The 21,968-nt window shown below is 41.3% G+C and overlaps 1 protein-coding gene across 1 annotated transcript; it reads right to left on the bottom strand.

Annotated features, from left to right (window-relative positions):
• Nucleotides 1–16,963: 16,963 nt before the first annotated feature.
• On the bottom strand, nt 16,964–19,715 carry LOC119328240. Its single transcript, XM_037601251.1, has one exon. The coding sequence runs from the start codon at nt 19,611–19,613 to the stop codon at nt 17,244–17,246; it is 2,370 nt and encodes a 789-aa protein (XP_037457148.1). The 5' UTR covers nt 19,614–19,715; the 3' UTR covers nt 16,964–17,243.
• Between the last annotated feature and the right edge of the window lie 2,253 nt (nt 19,716–21,968).

The following is a 21,968-nucleotide window of genomic DNA, read 5'->3' as shown; positions in this document are numbered from 1 at the left end:
AATGCTAAACATGTACAGAAAAATATTTCTGGTCTGTATGAAAAATGTACAACATGTATGAAAAATGTAGATATCAAAACATAAATAAGAAAAATATGTCAATCATGTATTTAAAAATGTTAAACATGTATAATGCTTTTCCTATTGTGTACAAAAAATGTACATGGTGTATGTAAAAATGTAAAATGTGTATGAAAAGGTAGACTTCAAAAATAAAAGAAAAAAATTTAATCATGAATTTAGAAAATGTTAAACATGTATAAATAGATGTTTCTAATGTACATGAAATATGTACAACGTCTATGAAAAAACTAGACGTGAATAAATAAAATATGAAAAAATGTTAACCATATATTTAAAAATACGGCGCAAAAAGAGTATGTCAATCTTGCCCAACAAGAAGTCTTGATCCAAAAAAGAGCCTTAGTTCGTGCAATGGGTGGCGGTGGCCTCGGCGCCATGGGGGGCATGGGTGGCTTCGGAGCCATGGGAGGCATGGGTGCACATCCGGCCGCCATGGGAGGCATGGGTGCACCTCCGGCCGCCATGGGAGGCATGGGTGGCTTTGGAGCACCCTCCGATGCTATGGCCGCCATGGGAGGCATGGGTGCACCTCCGGCCGCCATGGGTGCAATGTCTTTCGATGTGCCTTCTCACACACATTCCCATGAAGATGCCGTTGAAGATCTTACCAACACCGTCAGAGCTTCACATGATGCGGTGCGTGATGAGGAGAGGGAGGAAGATTCATCTTCGGAGGCAGAAGAGTCGTCTTCGGAAGATGAGGACGAAGACGAAGACGAGGAAGATGAAGATTGATGTGTCTTTCATGTCTTGAACTTTAGTTTGCATTTGAACTTGGTTGGATGAACTTGTGGGCATGATTTTGAACTTGGTTGGATGAACTTGTGGGCATGAACTTTTATTCATCAATTTGTTTGTGTCAAATTTCACATGTTCATTTTTGTCCAAAATATCATATATGTTTGATCATTTTTTATCATATAAATACATGTATATGTGGTTTGTGCGGCGCGCGCTGTATTTTTGCGCTCTGCTGGAGCGGCGCGCGCGCGCTGCATTATAGCGCGGCTGCTGGAGCCAGCGCAGGCGGGCGCGCAAAACCAGCCGCAGCGCGCGCGGTAAACAGGTTTTTTGCGCGCGGCGCTTTAGCGCGGCTGTTGGAGATGCTCTTATATATCAATTCATTTTACATAAAATTTACGCTCCATCCGGTTCATATTAATTGTACTAAATCAAGAACAATTAATATGGATCCGAATGAGTGCATGCATATGAGTATACAGACTCTCAAACGCTGCCGCACCGAATCACACGACCACCCCCAGACAGGTAAAAATATTCACAATGGACACTGTCGGCCGCGAAATGCATGCATGTATCGGCGCGCTAGGCTAGCTGCCCGGACACGACGGGGCCTTGGGAAGTTGGGTCCGTGGCGGTCGGTGCCGCCTGCGAGGACGACGACCCGAAGAGCTCGCGGCGGCGTCATGCCGGCCATAGCAGAGTCCATGTCCACCTGCTCCTGCCTGCAGTCCTCGCTGCAGAACGCCGTGTCCCTCTGTACATGAAGAGGTGGCGGTCAGAGGCGATGCATCGCTTGCACCGGAAGCAGGCGTCCAGCTGTAACTGCCGTCGGCGACGGCTGCCGTCGTCGACGCCTGTGTTCTCCACGTCCAGGAAGAAGAGCGGGGAGGCGACCACATTCACGTTATACATCGACTCCATCACCACGCCAGCTAGTTAGAAGTAGCACGCGATCAGTGCTACTGTATTTAAAACGGAAGACAGTTAGACAGGTGAAGGTTTCAACGGTTCCGCCCTAGCTGTGTCTATGTACATTTGCTAGCACCTGGACATATGCGTCGAGCTGTAGAAAAGCTGGTGCGGAGACCGACAGGGCGCGCGGCGGCGGCTGGTTTTTGTTTTGTTTCGCCGGACAGGACAACGTAAATGCCGGTTGCATATGCAACGGCAATGTATGTACATATCTCCTCTTTATTTATCTTTTAATTTTTTTTGCGGGTATGTACATATATATCTCCTTTGTTTAGTTAATCTACGAGGCAAATTTTTTTTGTGGGTATGTACATATCTCTTCTGTTTAGTTAATCGACGAGGCCAATATTTTGCCATTGTTTTGGCATGTACGGCACCGGCCATATATATGTTTAAGTGGATTATAAGTAATTGCCCGTGCGTTGCAACGGGATATACTTCGTACATTGGTGAGAATAAATTTTAGTGAATATTAATACGCAATCACCGTGATTTTCATACCATTTTATTGTTAATGTGATTCTATGTAAAAAAATGGACTTTAACTACTGATTAAATCCACACTTCACTTACAAAAAATATTATTATTTTATTTGGCAAGCCAATAATTAGTGGGACCATTTAGTCCCTTGTCAGCTGACATATACTTTCAAGAATTCCTTCAGGCCTGTATGCTTGAAAAATTTTGCAAACAAAAAAGTAACAGTTTTGCTAAAGCACATCTAGATGTGCTATAAGTATTACACATCTAAGTCCTATGTCATTGATCTTATGATGAGATTCGTGTAGATATTTTTTTTTCTCTCTCTATGCTTAATTCACTCACTTAGATGTGTAATAACTAGAGCACATCTAGATGCGCCCTAGACACACCCAATAAATAAATCCATCATGTCAATGTTTTGCGGACACCTGACCCAGCAGGATTCACGAATTTATGCATAGCATCTTTTGAGTATTTCTTTTCCTTTTCTTACAACCAGGTAAATGTTTTTAAGGAACATGAAATATAACCTAAATTATAGGATCCTCTTGAGCTCTGGAGTAAATTGGAATAAATCCCACGCTCAAGCTATCAATAATCTGAAGAGAAGCAACGCATCACACAACACAAACCACCTGACTGGAAGTGTCATACAAAAAGACAAATGAATCATGATCAACTCATCATAATAAAATAAAATAGACAAGGGCCAAGGAATTTGGTCCAATAATATTCATTCGTGCCCACCGGGTTGTAGAGTATGATATTCATTAATTAGCTTGGTGAATTAGGGAAGAGGAAGATGGAGAGCGAGAAAACAAGCGATAGCGGGGTTTCTGGGAGAAGGATGAAGCACGAAAATAGAGATGGGAGTGTTCATGCGAGACTTGCCTCTCTATTCGGAAAAGGAATAGCGTGAGAGCTATATCTCGTTTCACGCGCGACTGAAGGATCTCTCGCGTGAAGTGGCTATGTAACGGGCATGTAAAAGAAATAGTGGAGAGAGAGAGAGAGAGTGTGTGTGTGATTGGAACCCTGGTCTACTGGTTCATTGCAAGCGCTGCTAGCCACTGGGCTTGCCTCGAGTGTGTGATGAATTAGTAGGGTGGTACTATTTAAGTTGAAATGAGCAGGTTTTCCACCGTTTCTTCTTCCTTTTCCAGGTTTTTGTTTTGTCTCGTTTTGTTTTCCCACCAGTTTTCCCTGTGTTCATTGGTTTTTTCTTTTTCTTTCCTTTTTGCTATTTTTCTTTGGTTTTATTTATTTCTTTCTCGTTTTTCACTGGGTTTTCCTTTTTTTCTTCGGTTTGTTTCTTTCTTTCTCATTTTCATCGTTTTTCTTTTTTTTCTTTTTTCTTTTTTCTTATTTTATTTTGCTTTTAACTATATATTTTCCGGATATGTCACTAACATTTTTCTAATACACATTTAACATTTTTCCAATACAAATTTAATATTTTTTGAATACATGGTCAAAAAATTTTATACACATTTTCAAATTCTTTATTAACATTTTTAAATAAAATATTATTATTATTTTTAATATATGGTGAACATTTTCTCTGTGCACACTTTCAATTTTTTAATTTATTGATTATTTTTTTAGATATAAGACTAACTCTTTTTAGCACATGATCAAAAAATTTACTATAATCATTTAACACAAATTCAAATGGTTGATTAACATTTTTCAAATACTTGTTCAACATTTTTGCAAATTCTTGATTAACATTTTTTGATATTCAAGATTAAAAATTTCATCATTTTTTGGAGACATGTTCAACTTTCTTTATACACATTAAAAAATTAAATGCTTGATTAAAAAATTTATATACATGATCAAAAATTTTCATCATTTTTTAATACATGGTCAACATTTTTATACACATTTAATATTTTTTAAAATTCTTGATACTTGTTCCAAAATTTTCAAATGCTTTATTAACATTTATTAAATACATGATCCAAATATTTCATACATATTTCGTTTTTGTTTACGTGATACACATTTTCTCCATACACATTTAATAGTTTTTCGAATGCCTGGTCAACAAGTTTCAAATGTTTTAGGTAGAGTGGTTTTTGTAATATATTTATTTAAAATATTTCGAAGTATAAACAAAAGTGAAAAAAAAGAAAAAAACTAAAACAATAAATGTGAAAAAAACAGAAAAAATGATGTTGTGGCTCCTGCACGCCTGGGCCAGCGACAGTTCCCTCTGTCTATTCAATGTGAACTTGCACTAACTCGCGACTCCCTTCAGCGACAGTTCCCTCTGTCTGGCGTGTAGCCATATATAGGGACGCCAAAGAAATAGTGTGTGGCTGCCTATTTTCTATTGGGCTGGGCAGGCTACCTTTTGCAGAGTAGTATATTTATATTTATAATATTCACATGCATACGGAAAAGTGTCGCCCCCAGCTCTGGACGGGCCCTAAGCCGCCGCACTCGCCGCCATGGCCTAGGACCAGCCCTGCAAATGCTAGAGGACCTAAGGTATCTTTGCCGGCGGCGGCTCTTCCTCAAACCTAGCTCTCCCTACATGTCAGAAAAGTCTGATTTCCTATGTAATTAGTGAAATTGGTTTTGTCATTTTGGACCGCTATCCATCCTCATAAACCATTGTGGTGCATGATTAGTTTAACATACGGTCTTGCATCTTGTATAGTTCATCATCTGAAGGAGCTGCCTTAAGTTTTAATGGATCTTAATTATTTATATAGTCATTTCATAATGCATCATCGGAATATAATCATACTAATGTTCCAAAATTATACTACTCTTCTTTTTGCGAGAGGCACTAGTTTACACCACTTAATCTTGGATGCTACGAGTTAGTGCAAGTTCATTGGAAAGTGTTTGGAACTTTTAGCATGATTTATTTTATTTTCTTTTCCTATTCCTACTCGTGTAAAACCAATCCATACTATCTATTATAAATAACTTGTTGATATGTCCATTTTGCATCATGCTTTTATATCGATATTTATTGCATTATGGGCTGTTATTACATATTATGTCACAATACTTATGCCTATTCTCTCTTATTTTACAAGGTTCACATAAGGAGGGAGAATGTCGGCAGCTGGAATTCTGGGCTGGAAAAGGAGCAAATATTAGAGACCTATTCTGCACAACTCCAAAAGTCCTGAAACTCCACGAAAGTCATTTTAAATAATAAAAAATATTGAGCGTAAGAAGTACGTCAGAGGGGGACCCACCTGGCCACGAGGGTGGGGGATGCGCCCCCCCTGCCTCGTGGGCCTCCTGTTGGCTCTCCGGTGGCCATCTTCTGCTATATGAGGTCTTTCATCGAGGAAAAAATCATAAGCAACCTTTCGGGACGAGACTCCGCCGCCATGAGGCGGAACCTTGGCGGAACCAATCTAGGGCTCCGGCAGAGCTGTTCTGCCGGGGACACTTCCCTCCGGGAGGGGAAATCATCGCCATCGTCATCACCAACGCTCCTCTCATCGGGAGAGGGCAATCTTCATCAACATCTTCACCAGCACCATCTCCTCTCAAACCCTAGTTCATCTCTTGTATCCAATTCTTGTCTCCAAGTCCGGGATTGGTACTAGTAGGTTGCTAGTAGTGTTGATTACTCCTTGTAGTTGATGCTAGTTGGTTTATTTGGTGGAAGATCATATGTTCAGATTCTTTATGCATATTAATACCCCTCTGATTATGAACATGAATATGCTTTGTGAGTAGTTACGTTTGTTCCTGAGGACATGGGAGAAGTCTTGCTATTATTAGTCATGTGAATTTGGTATTCGTTCGATATTTTGATGAGATGTATGTTGTCTAGCCTCTAGTGGTGTTATGTGAACGTCGACTACATAACACTTCACCATTATTTGGGCCTAGAGGAAGGCATTGGGAAGTAATAAGTAGATGATGGGTTGCTAAAGTGACAGAAGCTTAAACCCTAATTTATGCGTTGCTTCGTAAGGGGCTGATTTGGATCCATATATTTCATGCTATGGTTAGGTTTACCTTAATACTTTTATTGTAGCTGCGGATGCTTGCAATAGAGGTTAATCATAAGTGGGATGCTTGTTCAAGTAAGAACAACACCCAAGCACCGGTCCACCCACATATCAAATTATCAAAGTACCGAACGCGAATCATATGAACGTGATGAAAACTAGCTTGACGATAATTCCCATGTGTCCTCGGGAGCGCTTTTCTCCATATAAGAGTTTGTCCAGGCTTGTCCTTTGCTACAAAAAGGATTGGGCCACCTTGTTGCACTTTATTTACTTTTGTTACTTGTTGCTCGTTACAAATTATCTTATCACAAAACTATCTGTTACCACTTATTTCAGTACTTGCAGAGAATACCTTGCTGAAAACCGCTTATCATTTCTTTCTGCTTCTCGTTGGGTTCGACACTCTTACTTATCGAAAGGACTACGATATACCCCCTATACTTGTGGGTCATCAAGACTCTTTTTTGGCGCCGTTGCCGGGGAGTGAAGCGCCTTTGGTAGTTGGAATTTGGTAAGGAAAAATTTATATAGTGTGCTGAAATTTACGGTCACTTGTTACTATGGAAAGTAATCCTCTGAGGGGCATGTTCGGGGTATCTTCACCCCGACCAGTAGAGCAAAGAGTTGCTTCTCAACCTACTGAACCTACTGAAAATGAAAATGTTCCCTTTGAAGTTCCTTCGGGTATGTTAGAAAAATTGCTAGATAATCCTTTTGCAGGAGATGGAACAAACCATCCTGATGAGCACCTAATATATGTGGATGAAGTTTGTGGATTATTTAAGCTTGCAGGTATACCCGATGATGTTGTTAAGAAAAAGGTCTTCCCTTTATCTTTGAAGGGAGAAGCATCGATAAGGTATAGGCTATGTGATGATACGGGATCATGGAACTATAAACGATTGAAAGTGGAATTTCATCAGAAGTTTTATCCTATGCATCTTGTTCATCGTGATCGCAATTATATATATATAATTTTTGGCCTCGCGAAGGAGAAAGCATCGCTCAGGCTTGGGGAGGCTTAAATCAATGTTATATTCATGCCCCAATCATGAGCTCTCAAAAGAAATAATTCTTCAAAGTTTTTATGCTCGGATTTCCGATAACAATCGCACTATGCTCGATACTTCTTGTGCTGGCTCTTTTATGATGAAGACTATTGAATTCAATGGAATTTGTTGGATAGAATTAAACGCAACTATGAAGATTGGGATCTCGACGAAGGTAAGGAGTCAGGTATGACACCTAAGTTTGATTGTGTTAAATCTTTTATGGATACCGATGTTTTCCGTAAATTTAGCACTAAATATGGACTTGACTCTGAGATAGTAGCTTCTTTCTATGAATCTTTTGCTACTTATGTCGATCTCCCCAAGAAGAAGTGGTTTAAATATCATCCTCCCATAGAAGTAAAAGTAGCTGCACCTACTAAAGTTGAAGAAAAGACTGTCACTTATAATGATCCTGTTGTTCCTACTTCTTATGTTGAGAAACCACCTTTCCCTGTTAGGATAAAGGATCATGCTAAAGCTTCATCTTCTGGTTCGTAAAAGCAATATTAGAACTTATACACCTCCTGAGCAAGTTATAGCTGAACCTAATATTGCTATTGTTAAAGATCTCTCGGCTGATAATATTGATGGGCATGTTATTTATTTCTGCGGTGAAACTGCTAGAATTGCCAAACCTTGTGCTAAAGATAAACATAGACCTGTGGTAGGCGTGCCTGTTATTTCTGTTAAAATAGGAGATCATTGTTATCATGTCTTATGTGATATGGGTGCTAGTGTTAGTGCAATACCCTTTGACTTATACAAAGAAATTATGCATGAAATTGCACCTGCTGAGTTAGAAGATAATGATGTCACAATTAAGCTTGCCAATAGAGATACTATTTCACCAACGGGAATTGTTAGAGATGTTGAAGTCTTGTGTGGGAAAACTAAATATCCTGCTGATTATCTTGTTCTTGGTTCCCCACAAGATAGCTTTTGTCCCATTATTTTTGGTAGACCCTTCTTAAACACCGTTAATGCTAAGATAGACTGCGAAAAGGATGTTGTTACTATTGTCTTGGGTGATATGTCTCATGAGTTTAATTTCTCTAAATTTAGTAGACAACACCGTGAAGAAGAATTGCCTAGTAAGATAAACATAGACCTGTGGTAGGCGTGCCTGTTATTTCTGTTAAAATAGGAGATCATTGTTATCATGTCTTATATGATATGGGTGCTAGTGTTAGTGCAATACCCTTTGACTTATACAAAGAAATTATGCATGAAATTGCACCTGCTGAGTTAGAAGATAATGATGTCACAATTAAGCTTGCCAATAGAGATACTATTTCACCAATGGGAATTGTTAGAGATGTTGAAGTCTTGTGTGGGAAAACTAAATATCCTGCTGATTATCTTGTTCTTGGTTCCCCACAAGATAGCTTTTGTCCCATTATTTTTGGTAGACCCTTCTTAAACACCGTTAATGTTAAGATAGACTGCGAAAAGGATGTTGTTACTATTGTCTTGGGTGATATGTCTCATGAGTTTAATTTCTCTAAATTTAGTAGACAACACCGTGAAGAAGAATTGCCTAGTAAGGATGAAATTATTGGTCTTGCTTCTATTGCCGTACCTCCTAGTGATCCTTTAGAACAATATTTGCTAGACCACGAAAATGAAATGTTTATGAATGAAAGAAGGGAAATAGATGAAGTATTCTTTAAACAGGAACCTATTCTGAAACACAATTTGCCTGTTGAAATCCTAGGGGATCCTCCTCCACCCAAGGGTGATCCCGTATTTGAGCTTAAACCGTTGCCTGATACTCTTAAATATGCTTATCTTGATGAAAAGAAGATATATCCTGTTATTATTAGTGCTAACCTTTTAGAGCATGAAGAAGAGAGATTATTGAAAACTCTGAAGAAGCACTGTGCTGCTATTGGATATACTCTTGACGATCTTAAGAGCATTAGTTCCACTCTATGTCAACATAAAATAAATCTGGAAGAAGATGCTAAACCAGTTCGTGATCATCAACGACGTCTGAATCCTAAAATGAAAGAAGTGGTAAGAAAGGAAATACTAAAGCTCCTTGAGGCATGTATAATTTATCCCGTTGCTGATAGTCAGTGGGTAAGTCCTGTCCATTGTGTCCCTAAGAAGGCAGGCATTACTGTCATTCCTAATGATAAAGATGAATTGATTCCGCAAAGAATTATTACAGGTTATAGGATGGTAATTGATTTCCGCAAATTAAATAAGGCTACTAAGAAAGATCATTACCCCTTACCTTTTATCGGTCAAATGCTAGAAAGATTATGCAAACATACACATTATTGCTTTCTAGGCGGTTATTCTGGTTTCTCACAAATACCTGTGTCAGCCAATGATCAATCAAAGACTACTTTTACTTGCCCTTTTGGTACTTTTGCTTATAGACGTATGCCTTTTGGTTTATGTAATGCGCTTGCTACCTTTCAAAGATGCATGATATGGCTATATTCTCTAACTTTTGTGAAAAGATTTGTGAGGTTTTCATGGACGATTTCTCCGTCTATGGATCCTCTTTTGATGATTGCTTGAGCAACCTTGATCGAGTTTTGCAGACATGTGAGGAAACTAATCTTGTCTTGAATTGGGAAAATGCCACTTTATGATCAATGAAGGTATTGTCTTGGGGCATAAAGTTTCTGAAAGAGGTATTGAAGTTGATAAACAAAAGGTTGATGCTATTGAAAAGATGCCATGTCCCAAGGACATCAAAGGTATAAGAAGTTTCCTAGGTCATGCCGGTTTTTATAGGAGGTTCATTAAGGACTTCTCAAAAATTTCTTGGCCCCTGACTAATTTATTACAAAAAGATATACCATTTGTCTTTGATGATGATTGTGTAGAAGCATTTGAAATACTTAAGAAAGCATTGATCTCTGCACCTATTGTTCAGCCACCTGATTGGAATTTACCCTTTGAAATTATGTGTGATGCTAGTGATTATGCTATAGGTGCTGTTCTAGGGAAAAGAGTTGATAAGAAATTAAATGTTATTCAATATTCTAGTGAAAATCTAGACAATGCTCAAAGAAATTATGCTACTACTGAAAAGGAATTCTTAGCAGTTGTATTTGCTTGTGATAAGTTCAGACCTCATATTGTTGATTCTAAAGTAACTGTTCACACGGATCATGCTGCTATTAAATATCTTATGGAAAATAAAGATGTTAAACCTAGACTTATTAGATGGGTTCTCTTTCTACAAGAATTTGATTTGCATATTGTTGATAGAAAGGGAGCTGAGAACCCCGTTGCAGACAACTTGTCTAGGTTAGAAAATGTTCTTGATGACCCACTACCTATTGATGATAGCTTTCCTGATGAGCAATTAAATGTCATAAATGCTTCTCGTAGTACCCCGCGGTATGCTGATTATGATAATTACATTGTTGCTAAATTCATACCACCTAGTTTCACATACCAGCAAAAAAAAGTTTTTCTATGATTTGAGACATTACTTTTGGGATGACCCACACCTTTATAAGGAAGGAGTAGATGGTGTTATTAGACGTTGTGTACCTGAGCATGAACAGGAACAGATCCTACGCAAGTGTCACTCCAAAGCTTATGGAGGACACCACGCTGGAGATAGAACTGCACATAAGGTATTGCAATCCAGTTTTTATTGGCTTACTCTTTTCAAGGATGCTCGTAAGTTTGTCTTGTCTTGTGATGAATGTCAAAGAATTGGTAATATTAGTAGACGTCAAGAAATGCCTATGAACTATTCACTTGTTATTGAACCATTTGATGTTTGGGGTTTTGATTATATGGGACCTTTTCCCGCCTCTAATGGATATACACATATTTTAGTTGCTGTTGATTATGTTACTAAGTGGGTAGAAGCTATTCCAACTAGTAGTGCTGATCATAACACTTCTATTAAGATGCTTAAAGAAGTTATTTTTCCGAGGTTTGGAGTCCCTAGATATTTAATGACTGATGGTGGTTCACATTTTATTCAGGGTGCTTTGCGTAAAATGCTTGCTAAGTATGATGTTAATCATAGAATTGTGTCTCCTTATCACCCATAGTCGTCTAGTGGTCAAGTAGAATTGAGTAATAGAGAGCTCAAATTAATTTTGCAAATTACTGTCAATAGGTCTAGAAAGAATTGGTCCAAGAAACTTGATGATGCATTATGGGCCTATAGAACTGCATATAAAAATCCTATGGGTATGTCTCCGTATAAAATGGTTTATGAAAAAGGATGTCACTAACCTCTTGAACTAGAACATAAGGCTTATTGGGCTATTAAAGAGCTCAATTATGATTTCAAACTTGCCGGTGAGAAGAGGTTATTTGATATTAGCTCACTTGATGAATGGAGAACCCAAGCTTATGAAAATGCCAAGTTGTTTAAAGAAAAAGTTAAAAGATGGCATGACAAAAGGATACAAAAGCGTGAGTTTAATGTAGGTGATTATGTATTGCTATACAACTCTCGTTTAAGATTTTTTGCAGGAAAACTTCTCTCTAAATGGGAAGGTCCCTACGTTATCGAGGAGGTCTATCGTTCCGGTGCAATAAAAATCAACAACTTCGAAGGCACAAATCCGAAGGTGGTGAACGGTCAAAGAATTAAACATTATATCTCAGGTAATCCTATAAATGTTGAAACTAATGTTATCGAAACCGTAACCCCGGAGGAACACTTTCCGGAACATTTCAGACTCCGAAAAGGAATAGGTATGTGGTACGGTAAGTAAACCGACTCCAAAACAGTTTTTAAGGCAATATTTCTCCGTTTTGGAATATTTAGAAAAATAGAAAAATAAGAAGCAGTCTGGGAAGGACACGAGGGCCCCACGAGGGTGGAGGGCGCTTCCTACCCCCCGGGCGCGCCCCCCTACCTCGTGGGCACCTCGTGTGCTCTCCGGACTCCGTTTTCTTGCACGATACGTATTTTGGTCAGTAAAAATTCATTATATACTCTCCCGAAGGTTTTGACTCCTGTATCACGCAATTATCCTCTGTTCTTGTTTCAAGCTGTTTTTCTGACAGATCTAGATTATCATGACGTCTCCAAGTACCCCCAAGGACAAGTTCTTCGAGAAGGTCATCAACCCTTACCTCGCGGAGGTGCTGCGACACCCTCAAACCATTGAGATGCGTGATGGATTGCTGCACATCCGCGATGTTGAGGGACCGAAGGGGACCGGAAGCGTGGAGACGAGGCTCGAAGCAATGGAGGAACAAGTTTTCGAGTGCTAGGGGATGGTGGAACGTGGACTCAACTCCAACCTCATGATGATCGCGGAGTTCACCAGCAACCGCAAGCTGGATGCTGACAACATCGGGGAGGCCATCTTCAAGCTCCATGAGAAGATCGAGCACCTTCAAGCCCAAATCTATGACATGCAAAACCAAAACTGTGAGTATGAATATAGATGCAAAAGGATGAGTTTGGCTGCAGATTTGAGGATCCCGGAGACTCGATCATCCTTCTATGATGGTGAGCCTATGCCTTGGAAGATGGACGACAAGCCTGCATCATCAACAACACCTCCACCTTCTTCACCAACAACAAAGAAGGAGACATAATCACATGGGTATGGGCACTCCCCTTGGCAACTGCCAAGCTTGGGGGAGGTGCCCCGATATCGTATCACCATCACACTCCTATCTTTACCGTTTTCCTTAGTTCGATCCTATTAGTAGTATCTTGATCTAGTAGAATAAAGTTTTGGTATGATCTAGTTTTGAGTTTTGCTTTATGATCTCTCTATGTAATCGAGTCTGTGAGCTATATAATAAAGATTAGTGTTGAGTCAAGGGCTTGGTTATTTTGCCATGATCTTGAGTGAATAAGAGAAAAGGGGAAAGAACAGAAAGAAACAAAGAGATCATATTGATCTTATCGAGGGTAATGACTTCACATAGGAAGAGTATGATGATTGAAAATTGTTGAGAGTTGATAAACATAGTTTTGGTCATCGTTGCAATTAATAGGAAGTAATAAGGAAAGAGAGGTTTCACATATAAATATATTATCATAGACATCTTTTATGATTGGGAGCACTCATTAAAATATGACATGCTAAAGAGTTGACGTTGGACAAGGAAGACAACGTAATGAGTTATGTTTTCTTATATCTGAGATAAAGTATATTGTCATGGATCATCCAACATGTTGAGCTTGCCTTTCCCCCTCTTGCTAGCCAAATTCTTAGCACCAAGTAGAGATACTACTTGTGCTTCCAAAAACCCTTAAACCAGTTTTGCCATGAGAGTCCACCATATCTACCTATGGATTGAGTATGATCCTTCAAGTTAGTTGTCATCGGTGCAAGCAATAAAAAATTGCTCTCAAAATATGTATGATTGATCGGTGTGGAGGAAATAAGCTTTGTACGATCTTGTGATGTGGAAGAAATAAAAGCGACTGACTGCATAATAAAGGTTCATATCACAAGTGGCAATATAAAGTGACGTTCTTTCGCATTAAGGTTTTGTGCATTCAACCATAAAAGCGCATGGCAACCTCTGCTTCCCTCTGCGAAGGGCCTATCTTTTATTATTATCTTCTACCTTATGCAAGAGTCATGGTGATCTTCACCTTTCTTTTTTACATTTTATCCTTTGGCAAGCACAGGGTGTTGGAAAGATCCTGATAAATATATCTAATTGGATGTAGGGGAGCATGAGTTATTATTGTTGACATTACCCTTGAGGTAAAAGGTTGAGAGGCGAAACTATAAGCCCCTATCTTTCTCTGTGTCCGATTAAAACTCCGTAATCACAAGTATTGCGTGAGTGTTAGCGATTATGAAAGACTAAATGATAGTTGAGTATGTGGACTTGCTAGAAAGCTCTGACATAGACTCTTTCTGATGTTATGATAAATTGCAATTGCTTCAATGACTGAGATTATAGTTTGTTGGTTCTCAATAAAGTTTTTGATTCATACTTTTGCATTGTGAATAGATTGTTACCTGAGCATAAGAAATCGTATGACAATATCCATATGTGTTGCTGTTATGAGAATGATCATGATGCCCTCATGGCCGTATTTTATTTTTATCGACACCTCTACCTCTAAACATGTGGACATATTTATCGTTATCGACTTCTGCTTGAGGACAAGCGAGGTCTAAGCTTGGGGGAGTTGATACGTCCATTTTGCATCATGCTTTTATATCGATATTTATTGCATTATGGGCTGTTAATACATATTATGTCACAATACTTATGCCTATTCTCTCTTATTTTACAAGGTTTATATAAGGAGGGAGAATGCCGGCAGCTGGAATTCTGGGCTGGAAAACGAGCAAATATTAGAGACCTATTCTGCACAACTCCAAAAGTCCTGAAACTCCACGAAAGTCATTTTTGGAAATAATAAAAAATATTGAGCAGAAGAAGTACGACAGAGGGGGACCCACCAGGCCACGAGGGTGGGGGGCGCGCCCTACCCCCCAGGGCGCTCCCCCTGCCTCGTGGGCCCCTGTTGGCTCTCCGGTGGCCATCTTCTGCTATATGAAGTCTTTCGTCGAGGAAAAAATCATAAGCAATCTTTCGGGACGAGACTCCGCCGCCACGAGGCGGAACCTTGGCGGAACCAATCTAGGGCTCCGGCAGAGCTGTTCTGCCGGGGACACTTCCCTCCGGGAGGGGGAAATCATCGCCATCGTCATCACCAACGCTCCTCTCATCGGGAGAGGACAATATCCATCAACATCTTCACCAGCACCATCTCCTCTCAAAACCCTAGTTCATCTCTTGTATCCAATTCTTGTCTCCAAGTCCGGGATTGGTACTAGTAGGTTGCTAGTAGTATTGATTACTCCTTGTAGTTGATGCTAGTTGGTTTATTTGGTGGAAGATCATATGTTCAGATCCTTTATGCATATTAATACCCCTCTGATTATGAACATGAATATGCTTTGTGAGTAGTTACGTTTGTTCTTGAGGACATGGGAGAAGTCTTGCTATTAGTAGTCATGTGAATTTGGTATTCGTTTGATATTTTGATGAGATGTATGTTGTCTAGCCTCTAGTGGTGTTATGTGAACGTCGACTACATAACACTTCACCATTATTTGGGCCTAGAGGAAGGCATTGGGAAGTACTCCCTCCGTTCCTCAATATAAGGTGTATTATTTTTCCAAAAAGTCAAACTTCTCTAACTTTGACCAAGTTTATAGACAAAAATATCAATATCTAGAATACCAAATCATCATCACTAGATTCGTCATGAACTATATTTTGACATTTTATACATTTAGTATTATAAATCTCTATATATTTTGTTGTAAAATTTGTCAAACATAGACAACAGTTGACTTTTTAAAAAACGAATACACCTTATATTTAGGAACGGAGGGAGTAATAAGTAGATGATGGGTTGCTAGAGCGACAGAAGCTTAAACCCTAGTTTATGTGTTGCTTCGTATGGGGCTGATTTGGATCCATATGTTTCATGCTATGGTTAGGTTTACCTTAATACTTTTGTTGTAGTTGTGGATGCTTGCAATAGAGGTTAATCATAAGTGGGATGTTTGTTCAAGTAAGTACAACACCCAAGCACCGGTCCACCCACATATCAAATTATCAAAGTACCGAACGCGAATCATATGAACGTGATGAAAACTGGCTTGACGATAATTCCCATGTGTCCTCGGGAGTGCTTTTCTCCATATAAGAGTTTGTCCAGGCTTGTCCTTTGCTACAAAAAGAATTGGGCCACCTTGCTGCACTTTATTTACTTTTGTTACTTATTGCTCGTTACAAATTATCTTATCACAAAACTATCTGTTACCACTTATTTCAGTACTTGCAGAGAATACCTTGCTGAAAACCGCTTATCATTTCCTTCTGCTCCTCGTCGGGTTCAACACTCTTACTTATCGAAAGGACTACGATAGATCCCCTATACTTGTGGGTCATCACTTGTGTTTCGGTATTTATTTAATTTTTATTTTTATCTCTTTTGAAGATGGTTTTTTGAACGTTGCTTCGGTACACCCCCAGAAAAGTTTATGGATTTCAGGGCAGATTAAATGTGCAGATTCAAAGGTACACATTCAATAAAAAAGGATAGTATAGTCTTTTGTATCCAAATCAGTCTATTCAATGTGTCTGATCTGCAAGCTAATATGGTGATAGACTTTTAACTAACTTTAAGATTCATGCGAACTTGTAAGGGGGTGTACCGTAGCAAAACTCTTGTAATTTTGTTTTGTAGCATCATTTGTGTTTATTGTTTCTTTCAACCATTATGTTAATATATTTCAAGATTTCATATGGGTCGAATAGTTCTTAGACTGGCCCAGCCCAAACTATAGATTAATCTTTGATGAAAGAATAAGCGGCAACAACTGAGGGCTCTTTTGGGCTTATGGCTAGCTGTGGAAGTACCTTGCTCCCTTCTCAGCTTATTCTAGAAGCCCAGTCTAAAATTTTATTTTATAAGTATTCGAGTTAACCCTTAACTAGTATGCTTCGGAAATTAAATTTTAGAGTTGGCTTCTAGATAAAGTTGGGGAGGGGGCAACTTATTTCCACAACAATTCATAAGCCCCAAAAGAACTGGTCCTTGGTAAACCATGCCAAGTGAAAAAATTGGCGTTGGATGCCGGTCCAAAGACTAGCAAAAAAGTGACGGAAACATTTCTACAATTTTAGGTAACTGACGTTTAGACAACCCCTTACAAATATGTTGGTGCACAAGTTTCCCTGATTAGTGGGAATATGTTGGAAATTTTGATAAAAGGAGTTTAGATGAAGCGAAGCAGAATCTAGCTAAATCAGCATTAAATTGTCGTCTCCTTGCTAATTACTATACAATGAGCAAAACTATTACACAGGAAATTTTTAGTCAAACTTCCAAACAGGAGTGTCCTACATGAATAAATAGATTGCTAAAGGACACATGGATGTGCATATAAATCAAGATAGAGATAGCTAAACCTATACACAAGGACGAACTCTGTCCTCTACGTCCTCAACCGGCGTGACAACCAATGACTCAGGAGGTGGTCTTGTTACGCCAGTGTGTGTGGCCAATGCCCATAGCAAGGTGACAAGCTCGCCACCCTGCACTAGCGCCTCCTCCTGCCCTTCCACATGCTCGTCGCTGCTGGATGGCGCAACGTACACAATTAACTCTACCCAGAGGTCGGCCAACAATTCCCACACACTCCCATAGTTTCTGTCCATCTCTTCCACCAGCATCTTTCCAAGCACTATCCCCTTCTGGACCATAGTCATGGTGTTGTCCCGGCAATCCAAATGCAGCTTCTCGTGGTTTGTTGTCATCATCTTTCTGTATCGAATTCTCTCAGGGGCAAAGTAATAATCCCAACTCCCCAGCACCTCCTTGAGATTGCTCTTCATGTCATCGTACACGCGCTCTGTACCTTCCCGGTCATCCGGTAGCAGCTCCGGGTGGAAGGCCACAAGATAACAACAATACTTGGACAACCTCGCCGCCACGGTCCTATGATGGTCGGTCTCGGTCAGCCTTGAAGTCCCTCCTTTGTGTTGTGCCGATCCTGGATAGGCCATCTCCAATAGGGTGGTGGCAATGTGCCAGGTGATGATGACCTCTGCTACACTTTCGCTCTCACAAAACCATGACAAATGTGAAAATTGTTGCCTGGAGTATAGTATGGATTTACCATTGCTAAGATGGGCCGGGTAACCATCACGGCCGTATGCTGCCAACCGGAAGCGCTCCATTATGGAGCCCTTTGCTTGCTTTGGTAGAAATGTAGTCGGTAGCGTCATGGATAGCCAGGTTACCCTCAGCAAAGAGAGCTGCTTGTAGGTTATACGGCTACGGTGGCTCAACTTGCCACCGATCCACGAGATGCGGTGGAAACACCCGCGATAGGTGGTGCTTTTTCTCCACCGTACCTTTGCGGTGTAGCTGCACAATAGTGACACCATGAACCAGTTGGAGAACACAAAGACCAGGTACTCCCACACATGCTCGTAGACGACGGCAATGAAGAGGATGTAGGTGATGGAGATGTCGACGGTGGAGAAGAAGGCTGCCGGAGACTTGAAAAAGTTTCTCCATAGGCATTTGGTCAGTTTGAATATGCCAGATGATAGGGCATAGTTGTCAGTCCCCATGCTTCGAAAGGTCGAGTTGATGTTGCCATTGCCGGAGAGGATGACGGTCATGACGCAGAGGGCAAATACCACGATGGGGAAGGTGATGTAGTTGATCACGAAGAAGTAGGGGCTCGCAAGCACGACGGGGTGGACAGAGTGGCGGTCCTCACTCAGGAAGCTGATCTCGTCCTTGAGCACTTGGAATAATGGCCGTCCTGAGGCGCCATCATCGTATTTGCACAGGCCTTCAAAGATAAGGTCCCGACAGTGGTCGGTTTCCTCCTTGGTCATGGCCGGCAGGTGTAGGTGCTCGAAGCGACGCCGCAGCAGCTTGAAAAGTGCGAAGGAGAGGCATAGCCTTCTGAGCCTTGGGCTCTCCTCTTTGTCTTTGTGACGTAGTTGCCATATTTTGCCGACGGTGACGATGTCGTCGTCCTCCATGGCGACCCTGTCAAGGTCAAGCTCGTACCCATGGGGCCCGGGCTTCAGCACCAGGTTCTCTTCCCCCATGACGAGGTACTCGCACATCTTCAACCTGTCCAATGGAGCAGGTGCGTCGACGGCAGCTCCATGTTGTTGCCGTCGTCGTGCTAGCATTTGATCCATATAAGAGGAGAGGAGACGCGCGTTCTTGCCGTAGGCATACGAACGCTTGCCTATCTCGGTGTAGGCGGCCCTCTGCACGAACTTTGCGGCGCAGAGCATCCAGAGGATGCCGAACACGGCCACCCGGCCGGCTCCCTTGAGGTTGAAGAAGACAAGGTAGCCGAGCCAGGAGACGCTGTTGGCGTGGCCGATGATGCCGGCATAGCCCTTCTGCATGGCCACGGTGGTGGGGATGGCCTCCACATTCTTGCGGATGAGCTCCACGAGAAGCATCCACGAGAGGATGAGCCGAGCCCGCACCGGGAAGTCGTCGCCGCCGGTGTTCTTGGCCTCGGAGAAGAGGTATGACATGACAGGGAGGAAGAGGGAGAGCGCGGAGGAGAGGATCTGGCGGACGGTCGGGTTGAGGATGGCGCTGGTGTTGGTGACGCGGCTGAAGAGGTTGAGGTTGAAGAAGACGGCGGCGAGGACGAGCATGAAGACGGAGGTGGCCACCACGGATGACTCGTTGCGCCTGCCGGCGTAGGAGGAGGTCAGGTTCCGCACGTAGTTCTGGATGTCAGGGCTACCTGGGCACATCAACACTTGACTAGTGTCGTTGAAGAACCCCATGATCTACTGATCGATTTGGCCTTAGCTACCTGACGCAAATCTGCATGAGTGAATGGTCAGGCTGGTTTGGCTCTATATATACATGCCGGAGAAGACACAAACATGCAAAGCTCCACAGGATAGGAGGAAGAAGAAGACAGCATCGGCATGGCGTGCATGGGAGGGTTTTACACTCATGATCACGTGAGTATAGCTACTAGCCACTTGGCCTTAAAAGGAAAACGCATGAACACGATAACTTTTTGTCACTAATAGGCTTATAAGTGCTCCGAACAGTCTCAAAATTATATTCTAGCTTACAATATGCATCAAATATGTGTTTACGTAAGACACTTCATGTGGTTTTTGTATCTAAGTGTTGCAATTAAAATATTTCATTTTAGAAACACAGTGCAGATGCAAGCTCTCACAACGCGCACAAAAAACACCCACATGAGCGCACACGCACAAACTCTGGCTACCTCTATAGGGTCTCTGAGAGACTGAGTCGGTATATCTTAAGATTAACAAAGTTGTTAGACACACCTCACAGTCGATGGACAAGCCATGCTAGAATAGCGGCAAAAAGCCTGCAATTAATTCAGAAAATATGTGAGGAATTGTGTCGAGTCTAAGACTTGAACCAAGGTGGGTTAGTTCCACCATAAAGAATCTAACCATCTAATCTAGACTTAGTTCACGTTAAATAATTATTTTATTGTAAGAGAAAGCACGTAATAACTTATCTTGCCTTTGTGGCAGTCATATCAATAAAGATACGACATCTCTCTTTTCTCATTATTATTGGTAATAAAAGATAATATACAGACCGAGATGATATTAGATACAGTAGACCTACCTAAAAATACAACGTCAAGAACTAGTTGAGATGTCGAGGTTGCACACGACCAATTAGGCTTCCACATCACTAGTTTGCCTTGGACATTTTTTAGACACCGGTGTTACTAACTCTAAATTGGCTGAGTTTTGTATGTCTTGGCTGAGACCATGAACCGTTCCAACGGATCTGCACTGAGCTTCATACGATGCACACAGCCATGGATACAACTGACATACTGGGTGTGCCCTGCTTGCTTGGATTAACTAGTACAAAGGAGAAGTACGGTATATTCCTTGCTTCTCTGCCCTGCAATCCTTTCCATTACCAAATTAAGAACATCAAAAGACAAGAAGTTGAGTCGGGGGTTGTCATGGCTTTGTTAAAGTTTGTCCCCTCCTCGTGTCTTCCGTTTTCTACTGGCTAGGAGGTAGAGTACATCCCTACTATGTGCCTAGCTCCAAGCGCGCGCACACGTCTTTTTTTCCCCTCCCCATAGAAGAGGGACGCATTTTCATTTCAAAGTTTGATCAGTTGGTACGCGGGAGCTCTCACAGCTTTCCGCTGCTTGTGTGTCTTTTCTTTTCTATACTAGCATGTAGTACATCCGTATATTTTCCTACACTCTCCTTCACCAACCCGGCTGATTGCGACGGTGTCGGAGTACAGGTGCACGGGGGTCGACAGCGGCAGCAGGCGACGCAAACCGATCAAGCATAGATTGGAAAACCAAAAAGAAAACGCCGATCAAAACGACCGGCGAGAGAGAGAAAAAACCCGGAGCAAGGGCTCGAGAAAAAGACTCTCTAGGGCAGCCGGCCAACACGGCCGGCGGACGAACCCGAGGTACGGGCGGCACGGCCCCCAGCGGCGTCACGGAGGCCGACCGTCCCGAGGGCGGCGCGCGGGTGCGAAAGCGACGGCGGCTAGGGTTTAGGATCGAGTTTAGGCTAATACCATGTTAGAAGGGAGAGAGAGAATTGGTGGAATAGTTCGTTGTATTGTTTGAGCCTCGTGGGCATATATATAGGAGTACATGATCTACTTGGAGTATAAGGCAATCCAGAATAATTCCTAGTCTAACCTATGTTTGCAATCTAATCAATACACTCAACAGTTGGGACGCGGGAGTTCTCACAGCTTTCCGCTGCTTGTGTCTTTTCTTTTCTATACTAGTATGTAGTACATCCGTATATTTTCCTACACTCTCCTTTTCCATTTCCCCAAGAAGGGGACTAAGAATCAATGTCTTTGGAGTTAAAATATGGCAAATCAAGCTTGCTTTATTTTAGAATACTAATTACTAAATCACATTGCCATGCTTTGTGCTTTGTTTGCGTGACATGATTAGCCAGAGTTTTTGTGCCAAATGCGCGGCAACTACAACTTTTGTGATCATTAAGTTTGCTCCCGTGCATTTTTGACAGGACTATGACATGCGGAGTATCGTGCTAAGAAAGTGGGGGCCAGGCACTAGGCACGAATATCTTTAGTGAAAGTGGTTTGAAGCAGCCTTCAAGACAGTTGTAAACACTAAG

Source organism: Triticum dicoccoides, chromosome 7A (genome assembly GCF_002162155.2).
Source record: "Triticum dicoccoides isolate Atlit2015 ecotype Zavitan chromosome 7A, WEW_v2.0, whole genome shotgun sequence".
NCBI classification, from domain to species: Eukaryota; Viridiplantae; Streptophyta; class Magnoliopsida; order Poales; family Poaceae; genus Triticum; species Triticum dicoccoides.
Note: the sequence above shows the minus strand (reverse complement) of the source record. Positions and strands in the feature narration are given on the sequence as shown.

Coding starts and splice junctions, on each gene's coding strand:
- LOC119328240 (XM_037601251.1), bottom strand. CDS start 19,613: ATGGGGTTCTTCAACGACACTAGTCAAGTGTTGATGTGCCCAGGTAGC.